General features: G+C 34.3%; 1 protein-coding gene across 1 annotated transcript; it reads right to left on the bottom strand.

The window, feature by feature from the left end:
• Positions 1–3,509: 3,509 nt before the first annotated feature.
• On the bottom strand, positions 3,510–4,422 carry LOC123896239 (multiple organellar RNA editing factor 5, chloroplastic/mitochondrial-like). The gene is made up of 4 exons (XM_045946654.1): positions 4,418–4,422; positions 3,874–4,035; positions 3,649–3,746; positions 3,510–3,583 (listed from the first exon to the last, which is right to left on the bottom strand). Exons 1-4 carry the CDS (start codon positions 4,420–4,422, stop codon positions 3,510–3,512), a joined length of 339 nt encoding a protein of 112 aa, XP_045802610.1.
• Positions 4,423–11,168: the final 6,746 nt, after the last annotated feature.

Genomic DNA, 11,168 nt, shown 5'->3' with positions numbered 1-11,168 from the left:
TTCCAAAAGATACAACTACATCCTCAATACAAAAAGAAGAATTACTATCATCATCTCCAAATGAAATAATTATATATGACAGTGATTCGTCATGTGGATTCTCCTCATCTTACGAAATTCTTGAGTAGAGGTTAGAGTTTTTTATGAGTATGTAAACTAATATAAATAAGTGTTTAAGTCGTGATTTGCGATACCCAAGATTAACTCACGTGTAGTGTAATTCAACAGGACACTTTGGAATGTGTTTTTAACACAAACACGTGCAAGAAAATGTGTTAGCATGTGAATTAATCAAATCACAGCAGAAGGTCAAACTAGTATCTTACATTTTGAATCAATTTGCCAACTGCATGATTAGGCTCGATGATCTTTGTAAGAAATGTAGGTATGGATGTTAAAAACTAATAGATTTGGTTTCACCTCACAAGAACTTGTATATCAAGACATATATTCAAAATAATGAGTAATTTCAAGTTGAATAGATAAAGCGTTGAACTTTAATTCATCAAACTGTTGAACATAGAAGACAGCCGAATCGAGCTTGAGTGTATAAACATAAAGGTTCAAGATATGTTTCCAAGTAACAATAAAAGAAAGTAGGTTAGTCAAAAAAAAAGGTAAAAAAAAATAGGAACGTTTAATAAGAAGTATCTAATCTATGTCACCCCACCTGGTTGCATGAAACTTGAGGGCATCCTCACTTCCTTTGCAAGCTGCAAGTTCAGCTTCTTTGAGTTGTTTCATTTGCTGAAACCACAATTGATGGACAAAATTAATAATAATAATAATAATAATAATAATAATAAAAGTAATTGAACATAAAAATATGCCTACTATTTTTTATTTTTTTGAACTGCAAAATTTTATTAATGATAGGCACAAAAAATGCACAAGAAGTACATAACGGCCAGAGAAATACAAGGAGAGAAATCGAAGCCGAAACAAGGCCCAATCTCCAGAAATCTACAAGAAAAAGCAGTAAACAGAAAGAACCGAAAAACACACACTAAGGGTCCGTTTGATCTGCAAAATATAAATACTGGACAGAACAGTACAGGACAGTACAAGACAAAACAGCACAAGACAAACGTTTAAGGTATTAAACAAACTTTGTGTTGTACGATGTTCGGTGGACAAAAGGTTATTTTAGTATTTTAGACAACTTGTGTTGAGGACAAAAAGTTGTCCCGTGGTTCTGTGGGGGACAAGAATTTCAAGTTTTGTCTTGTCCATTGGCCCTCAGTTTGTCCAGTACCAGGAACAGTTTTAAAATCAAACATAGTACAACAGGAGTTGTCCTGTCCAGTCCCTTATTTTTTAGCAGATCAAACGCACCCTAAGGGAGCAAACTAGAAGACAATCCACAACAAAAACACACCAACTAGCAGCACAGCAAAGCAAACAGACAGAACAGCAACTATCAGTAAACAGCCAGAACGGAAAAGCAACTCAGCAACTAGCAGAAAAACACACCCCTACACAACCATCAGCAAAAACGGCACACCAGAACAGAAAAACTTGAAGACAGTCCTCAAAACCTCATCGCAACATACTATTAAAAAAAACATTTACTATTTTTGGGTAAGCTACCCATTGCTATGAGAGAGGCAGTATGAGAGGTTCTGCCTCTGTTCTTATCCATATATGGGGCATATAAACACATAGTTGTTACCGGCCTACATGGCCAATATCATAATCATCGAGACCAGTCTCCATTTTGACTAGGGCCTCAAAATCCAATTTTCCATCCTTAACGGGGGTACCTGATGGGAAGAAACAACATATAAAACATAATGAAAACTAAAAGAAAAAATATACATATGAAATTAAGATCACAATAAGAGACAACTTACTTTTAGTGATGATAAATTAGGATTCTAGTTCATAAGAAATTCGAGAACATTCACATATGTCTCCCTCCTTCCAAGAATACAGAGTTTTGTCTCACTAACTACATTCAATTATTCAGTTATCCTATTTGTTGAAAATTTGTCACCCTAGAACTGGATTGTTTGTTGTAACGATTCACGCAGTAAGCGATTTCGACCGTTCAAAAGGGATCTCGTACGATCTAATTTATCAGTGTAATTTGAACACAATTTCGATCTCAGTTGTTCACTTTTGATCAGATGATTGGTAACTACTACTATGTTAACATGTGTAATCCACTTTCGTCACCCTTGATGTTTTCCCAAAATAACTGCGAGAGTCTAATAGTTAATATAATACAATATTAATATAATATAATATTAGTACAAAGTCTAACACGTTACTGATAAGTGCAATTTGAGTTAAAAAGCATTATAAATTATGGGCACTTGACAATTTGTGATTAAAACCCCTATTTGATGTAAATATTGTAATGATCAAGAAATAATTAATCCCAAGACATTTTGTTAGGAATTGCTAGAAAAAGGCAGGATTTTGAAGCCTTCGCTCAGCGAAGCCTCAGCGAGCTGCAGCGAACAAAACCAGTGGGTTAAGGGTCCTTGGAGAGAAGAAGCGAGCCTCGGCGAACAGAACATCAAATGAAGGTTCGCTCAGCGAAGATCAGCGAACAGAGGCAGAGAGTTATGGTCTGATGGCGAGAGATGGCGAGCTTCAGCGAGCAAATAATGAGTCAGGCTATTTTGCTACGTGTCAAGAAACCCCTCCCCTAAGTAACCTGTTCGCTTAGCGAACAGCATTTCACTCAGCGAACACCTTTGTTCTGAAAATCTATAAATAGCTATCAGATGTCATTTTCTTAAATCAATTCACTTTGTAATAGATAAAAACACGAGAGTAAACACCAATCTAGGGTTCTTGAAGGGTTTTAGAGGTGGATTCATCACAACACTTGGGAAATCAAGAGATGGTTCTCATTTCTTCTTCTCTTCACTTTTGTAAGTTGATTATAGCCATGTGTGGCTAAATTTCTTGTTGTTGGGATTAGATGTAGTTATTTTGTGATCATGTACTCAATTTAATCTTTATATATATGTTTTATTTATCAATCATTATGAGTGTTATCTTGTTTTAATTGTTTATTTCAAGATTTGAATGATATAGACATATATTGTTTAAAATCAAGAGTAAAGATAATCACTTATTAAATTTCAAGGTTTAGACATAGATTTTGAGTTTAATAATCACTTCAAATATCAGAACTTAACGCTATTATGTCGATTAATGATTCGAGATATCGAAGGTTAATAGATATAATAGATTTCACGGCGTAATCCGGACACGGATACGTTTTACGCGTGATATGTGATAATAATGATTGGTGAATGAAATATATATATTAGTGGTTGATTTGTACATGTTAATGAGATAACGAGTCTAGTCCCGACAACTCTTTTTATCCGAAAGTTTTAAATCCTTTTAATCGATCGCATGTTTTATGTTTCTAAACAAAAATCTTACAAAACCCGCACTTAAAATCATGGAAATTGCGAATCAACGTTCGATATCACACTAGTCCCTGTGGATACGATATAACGAAAATACTTGCTTTTGTACTTTCATCAGTTACCTGCATACACTTTGTGGTGGATGTTGACATATGTATCAGGTACCACCAGAAAGATGCCGTCTAGTCCTAAAATTCAAAGAACGAAATTGTCTTAAATAGTATAAATATACTTGCAAAAAAAAAAAACAAACCTCTTAAATTTTTGACCGTCTCTTCTGTCAAAACAGCTCCGAAACCAAAATAGATCTCTTTAGAAATGGAGTATATGATCTTCTTAGCTTCTTTTTCACTGAAAAAAAAATGAAGATGAATAAAAAAAAAATCTCTCAATTTACAAATGAAATTTTTCTTAAAATTTTTTGAATGTAATTATTATCTTATATTTATTAATGTAAGGAATGAAAATGCAAACATACCTCCCTACATAAGGTTCCAGTAGTTTCGCATAATAATCCGCATAGATCTGAACAAACTTAATCTCAAATGGTGGTTCACAAACCACCAACCAATGGCTTCCATCCATCCCACTTGCTTCTGCCTCATCGACTTTAGAAAGAGAAATCTCAGATTGGCCGCGCCTGTCATAATGTTGAACCAGTATAAATTATTAGTGAAAGGATGCTGAACCAGTAATTTGTGCCGTCATATCATAACATATATATAACGAAGAAAAAGTCAATCACGAAAATCCCAAACAATTTAAATATTAGAAATGTAAGTGATAAAACTGACCTTCCCAGAATGATCGTACAAAGAAGAAAGATCAGAAAGCAGAGATGGAACTCCCTAGAAACAACACAGAAAGAAACTTCAATTAATCTTCAAATAACTAAACCAGGCACATAAAACATGTAAAGGAACTCTATTTGAGTTGCATATCTACTTCTCTTATTCAGATAAATTGCATTCTCTATGCTGAGATGTCATATCTCTGAAGCTCCTTAAATTTTCCCCGCGCACCCCATAAAAGCGCACCTCCCATAATATAGGATGCGCAAATCAATGTATGGTGTTCTAGTGATTTCATTTACCTATTTATAAATTGTTGAAATTATTATATTATATAACATTGTCAAATTTCCTTTATTTTTGAAAATTAGAAGAAAAAATAAGAAACCGCTGACATAACCACGAAGGTTGGATTGATGTTTGCAGCGGTAAAAAACGGATACATAATACATCTTGGGTAGTTTGCTTATGATGGTTTTGAGTAGGGTTTTATCTATCTACATTTTATTCTTATTCAACATTTTAGTTTGATTATGTTTATTTATGTCTTCAATTGTTAATTGATTTTTGTCTTCAATTTTTTTATTCTTCTCTTGTTGATTTTGAGTTTATACGTGTTCAATCTCCGTATTCTTCATTTTAGGGTTTTTGAGTTTTGTGGCATTGACAAGTTTAAAGTTCGTATATCTTTAAAAAAAATATTTGACTATACAACAAAAAAATACATTGAATTTAATGTTGTCCTCATCACATTTAATGAGGTCGATATGGCGCGGCCAATATGAGGTCGATGAGGCAGAAGCCAGAGGCATGGATGGAAGCCATTGGTTGGTGGTTCATGAACCACCATTCCAGATTAAGTGTGTTGAGTTCTATGCGTAGTATTATGCGAACCTACTGGCACCTTACTTAGGGATGAGGTATGTTTGTATTTGAAATTTTTTAAGAGAAATTTCATTTGTATATTGAGAGAAATTTTACGATTCATCTTGTTTTTTGTTCAGTGAAAAAGAAGCTATTAAGGTCATATACTCCACTTCTTTGGATGCTTATTGTGGTTTCGGAGCTGTTTTGACGGAAGACACGGTCGAAAAATTACAAGGTTTTTTCTTTCTTCTTTTTTGTTGCTTAAATGCATTTTTGATTCACTTATTTTCAATTTTTTGAAGTTTTGGTCCCCCTATTTTAAAATTCAACTTTTTGGTCCCCCTATTTTAATCTTTTCTAACTTTTGATCCCCACTCCATTTTTGGGTCAATTTTGATGATGTGGCAAAATTAGATTTTGTTTGTTCTTTGAATTGTTGATACATTTTCCATTTCCAAAATTGGCATATGTACAAATTCCAAGCAAAAGTGATGTATAAATTCTCAACAGATTTGATAGCGAACAGTGAATAGCAAACAACAATTGAAGATGAAAAGAAGCATAACCAATAACGAACAACAACAGATTTGATGAAGATGCGATGTCGAACAATAACAGATTCGACATCAAAAAGCCGAATTTTATAACGGGGGACTAAAAAGCTGAATTTTATAATGGGGGACTAAAATTTCAGAAAAATGAAAATAGGGGAGATCAAAAGTGCATTAAAGTTTTCTTTTTTTTTTTTGTTTTTCGAATATATTTATACTATTTAAGGACGAGACGACATCATTATGGTGATACCCGATATATATGTCAACACCCTCCGCAAACTGTATGCAGGTAATGTTACATTATATCATTAGGTTAAGTCTAACATGAAAAGTCAATGAAGTGGTGCATCGAGCATTAATCTCGAATAACATTATAACGAATACGAATTTTATAAAATTCACCGTTGGATTAAAATGTTATATCATATAGAGCTTAAAATTACGTTCAAATTACACTGATAAATTAGAACGTATGATCGCTTTTGAACGGTTGAGATCGCTTATGCGTGAATCAGTTACAACGGACAATCCAGTTCTAGGGTGACAAATTTTCAACAAATAGGAAAATTGAATCATTGAATGTAGTTAGTGAGACAAAACTCTTGTATTCTTGGATGGAGGGAGACATATGCGAAAGTTCTCGAATTTCTTATGAACTAGAATCGTAATTTAGCATCACTAAAAGTAAGTTGTCTCTTTTTTTTTTTTGAAGAAAAGTTGTCTCTTGTTTTTGAAGACACTATATAGTTCTCCTCCATTCTCTTTCTTAAATGTAAGTACATGAGATGCAATATTGACATTTCTTAATTCTTGATAGAAAAGCTTAATCTGTGAACATTCTTAAGTGAACTTCCATTTTTAGAAACTCCGAAGACGTCACAAAATTTTGTTTACCCATTTATATATAAATTGTTGAAATTATTATATTACATAACATTTGTAGTGTCAAATTTCCTTTATTTTTGAAAATTAGAAGAAAAAATAAGAAACCGTTGACATAACCACGACAGTTGGATTGATGTTTGTAGCGGTAAAAAATGGATACATAATATATGTTGGGTAGTTTGCTTATGATGGTTTTGAGTAGGGTTTTATCTATCTACATTTTTATTCTTATTCAACATCTTTAGTTTGATTATGTTAATTTATGTCTTCAATTGTTAATTGATTTTTGTCTTCAATTTTTGGATTTTTCTCTTGTTGATTTTGAGTTTAGGTGTTCAATCTCCGTATTCTTCATTTTAGAGTTTTTTGAGTTTTATAGCATTGACAAGTTTGAAGTTGATATATCTTTAAAAAATTCTTTGACTAAACAACAATCTTTTGGATATGACAAAACACAAAAAATGCATTTAAGGAAGAGCTAAAAAATCCAACTCGGCAAAGATTTGTATACGTAGGTAATATTCAACCTAAGAAAATTGCTCTTTACGCCCCCTTCAATGCTCACCAGGCCCCCCGTTCTGATGAAAATGTTTCGGATTATGATTTCCGAAATTAAACAAGATTGGAACCTAAGTTCCGAAATTGGATTCCCTTCACATTGAGGGGAGGGGAACTAGTAGGGTCGTCAAGAGAAAATTTCTCTTTAGGCCCCTTGCTTCCAAACCCCCCAAGAATCCATAAATACCCCTGATTTTGGACCCAAGTTAGTTTGCATTGTGTGATCCGAAATCAAAACAACTTTGGAAGCTGAGATCCGAATCGCAGAAGCAAAAAACGTTGAAACTCATAACGCTCCATCTTCTTCTCCGTCGTAGCCTCGTCGAAAACGCAGCTGCACCACCGCACCATCTTCTTCTCAACCACAACCCCATTAAAAATCAGTTATTATCTTCTTATCTTTCAATCTTCATGGGTTTGTATTTTATTTTTAATTGACAATTTATTTGGTTAGCACAAAACAGCTTCGGAAGTTAAGATTCGAAAACGCCTATGTTCGGAAGATGCAACCCAAACTCGCTTAGCTTCGAAAGCTGCAATCCGAATTCGCAAAAGCAGAGTTGTTCGACCAATTCAGGTTTGTGAGTGAGCAACATTAACAAGATGAAGAACATCATAGAACAAGATGAAGATCAGCAACAAGAACAACATAGAACAAGATGAAGAACAACATATAGAACAACACAAAAATAAGGTCCTGAAATTTCAGGTTCACAAAGAATTAAAGGGGATAGATCCTGAAATATCAATTTCAGGCTCAGATACATATAATTAGGCTCAAATATGGAGAAAAAGCAAAGAAATGGTGAAGAAAACTTATCTTGGTGTAAGGTCAAAGATGAGAGAAGAACAAAGATATGAAGACACATGTAGAATGAGTAAAACTTGTAATAGCTAATATAGGAATCACATTTTATTCATTTGTTTCATGCTAGCATATGAATCAGGAAATGAAGTAGCTACAAGGCATTAACAGCTCAGAACTTGTCATCAGAAGTGAAAGTATTGATTCTAATGCTGAATTTTTTATATTAGCAAGTAATGGTATTTTGGAAGATACTATCCAAATAAGGTATTTCGGAACGTTCCGAATTTAGACACTCATTGAAATATAGACACTCATTGGATTAGCCATGTCTCAGTACCCAGCACCTGACACCAAAATGACACACACACACATTTAATTCAGGTAACACCGGCATTGAAATTGTGTTGAATCATGGTCACATTAGGGTTTAAATAGGCCAAAATGACACACAAAGAAATTTAAGTGCAAGCAAACATGAAAGCCATGTCTTCTTTTTTTGTATTTTGTCAAGTATCCCGGTAACTAGAAAATTCACCTTAAAGGTGAATAAGTGGAGCGTCTGGGGTTCGAACCCCGTCTCCTGCACATATCTAATTTTACACGAACCCATTTAAGTGTGGGTCCAACTCCAACCTGAACCAACCCGTTCAAACCCGAAGTGATTTGGTTCAGGTAACAGGTTTGTGATTTTAAACCATGAACCCGTGGCCGTGAACCCAGACCATTTGAAAAGTTTATGATTTTAAACCCATGAACTAGAACCATTTGAAAAAATATATATGTTCTTTTTATAATAGAGTTTAAGATTTGTATGTGTTAAAATCATCTTGAATTTTTATACTATATATGTTTCATATGTAACTTCAAGTATTTAAATTTCATCTCTTGATTTAAATTTTGATACAGTTCCAGGAGGAAATTCGGATTCGGAAATGGAAATTGTTAGGGAGACACCAAGTCAAAACCAATAATTTGTTTTGGTGACTTATTTCTTGACTATTGTTATGATGCATACACCAAAATCTATATTTGTGTGGAACTGTCCGGGTGCAGCCAACACTTCATTTTATAGTTATTGTAAGAATTAACTGCAAGCAGTACTCTCAATTGCAATGATCAAACATTGGTGATAAGTTCTGTCAAATAATAGTCACCTTTTGGCATCCTATTATCCACATGGTAAATAACTTTATAATCACCATACACGTCTTCCTTTATAATCACTTTATAATCATCACATGTATGTATATTATTCGGCCAAACTGCACGTCTTCCTTTTGGCCGACTGTAACAGCTCGCATGAATAATCTCATACTAAATCTTTCATAATTTCAATTGAATATAGTCTATGCAAGGAAGGATAGTGGTGGCATGGAAGGAAGATCACTTGAAGGTAGAGCTGCAAGCTAAGAAATTTCAGTTTATTCATCTTCAAATGTGCCTACCAAATGGTATAAATTGGTTCTTTACTCCGATTTATGCTAGTCCAAATGAAAATAACCGTCGATTTATGCTATAGGTATGGTAAATCAGACGGATATTTGTTTAATTCCTAAAATAGAGAAGCCGGAGTTTGTAAATCAATTTTGACCTATATCACTTTGTAATACTATATATAAAGTGGTAAGTAAGATTATGGTGGAAAGATTGAAAGAACATATTCCGAAGCTTGTCTCCCCGTTTCAAGCTGGATTTGTTCCGGGACGTAATATACATGAAAATATTATTTTTGGTCAGGAAATGATCCACAGTATGCATCATATGAAAGGCAAAAAGGCTTATTTTGCTATTAAAGTCGACTTGTCTAAAGCATATGATAAGCTTAATTGGGAATTTATCTGGAGAATTCTGAATGAAATTGGGATTCCACAGAAGATGATGAATGTTATTATGCACTCAGTGACAAGTGTTGAGACTAATGTTAAGTGGAATGGAGCTAGAGCAGATTTTTTTCGTCCTCAACGGGGCATAAGACAAGGTGACTCTATATCACACTTAATGTTTGCAGATGATTTACTATTATTTGGTGAGGCAACAGAGTCCCATTTGTCTGGTTTTAGAGAAACTATGTGTCTCGGTAGATACGTGCCTCTAATAGGAAGAGCTCCTAAGAAGACTGACTTTCAGCATGTTGTTGATCAAGTGCGTGAGAAGCTCTCGGTGTGGAAGGTTAATTAACTCTCTTTTGCGGGAAGGGTTACACTCGCCAAAAGTGTAATTGAAGCAATTCCTATTTATCCCATGATGACGACAGTTGTGCCGAAGCCGTGCTTAGATGAAATCCAACGGAAATTTATATGGGGAGATACGGAAGATAAGCGAAAGTTTCATGTACGCCTAAGAATAGTGGAGGCCTCGGACTTGGTAAGATGGACACTATGAACAAGGCATGTTTGCTCAAATGGACGTGAACTGCATAATTGGCTACCAGCTGATTTACTGCTTCGGTTACGTTCTTTTCCTCCGCCTAGCAGAGATTATGGTCATGATGAATTAATGGGAGTAAGTAAGCAAGGTGCGGATTTTGTGGTAGCTAAGATGTATAACATAACATGCTTTGTGAATTTAATAATAACGAAGACAGTTTGCGGTGGAATAAGGTGTGGAAACTTCGTGTGCCTGAGCGAGTCCGTAGCTTTGTTTGGTTAATGCTTCATGAGCGGTTATTAACCAACTCAAGGAAGAGTAGCATGGGAGTAGGACCTGCCATGTGTCGTTTCTGTGGAAATATTGTAGAAAATGAATTACATGCAATTCGGGATTGTCCATTACTTATGCCATTGTGGTTAAATGTTGTGGATGATAGTCTGAGGAGATCGTTTTTTATAGGGGACTGGCAGCAGTGGTTGGATTTAAATTTATAAGGTGAATAAGTGGAGTGTCCGGAGTTCGAACCCGGGCTCCTGCACATAAAATGCGATGTCCCTACCAACTGAGCTAAGCTCACGGGGAATGGTCTTTAACTTATTATAATAGATAGATTAATTTGACCTCAATATGAAATATCATCAAGTAATTTCAATTTAATTTTTGTTAAGGGTCCGTTTGAATTAACTTATTTTTTAGTTTATGCAAATAGTTTATGTAATTTTTATGTATTATTATAAGTTTGTCAAGATAGTTTATGATAAAATAGCTTATAAAAATATAATTTTCACTATGTGAACTTATAAAATAGCATACAACCTAATTTATTGCGTAAGTTATTTGCATAAGCTCAAAAATAAGCTAATTTAAACGGGCCCTGAGTTGAACTGTCAAAAAATTATGCGGGATCAAAATGAATATTGATTCTAAAGTAAATTATATG

This window comes from Trifolium pratense, linkage group LG7, assembly GCF_020283565.1.
Source record: "Trifolium pratense cultivar HEN17-A07 linkage group LG7, ARS_RC_1.1, whole genome shotgun sequence".
NCBI classification, from domain to species: domain Eukaryota; kingdom Viridiplantae; phylum Streptophyta; class Magnoliopsida; order Fabales; family Fabaceae; genus Trifolium; species Trifolium pratense.
This window is presented reverse-complemented; position numbering and strand designations above follow the sequence as displayed.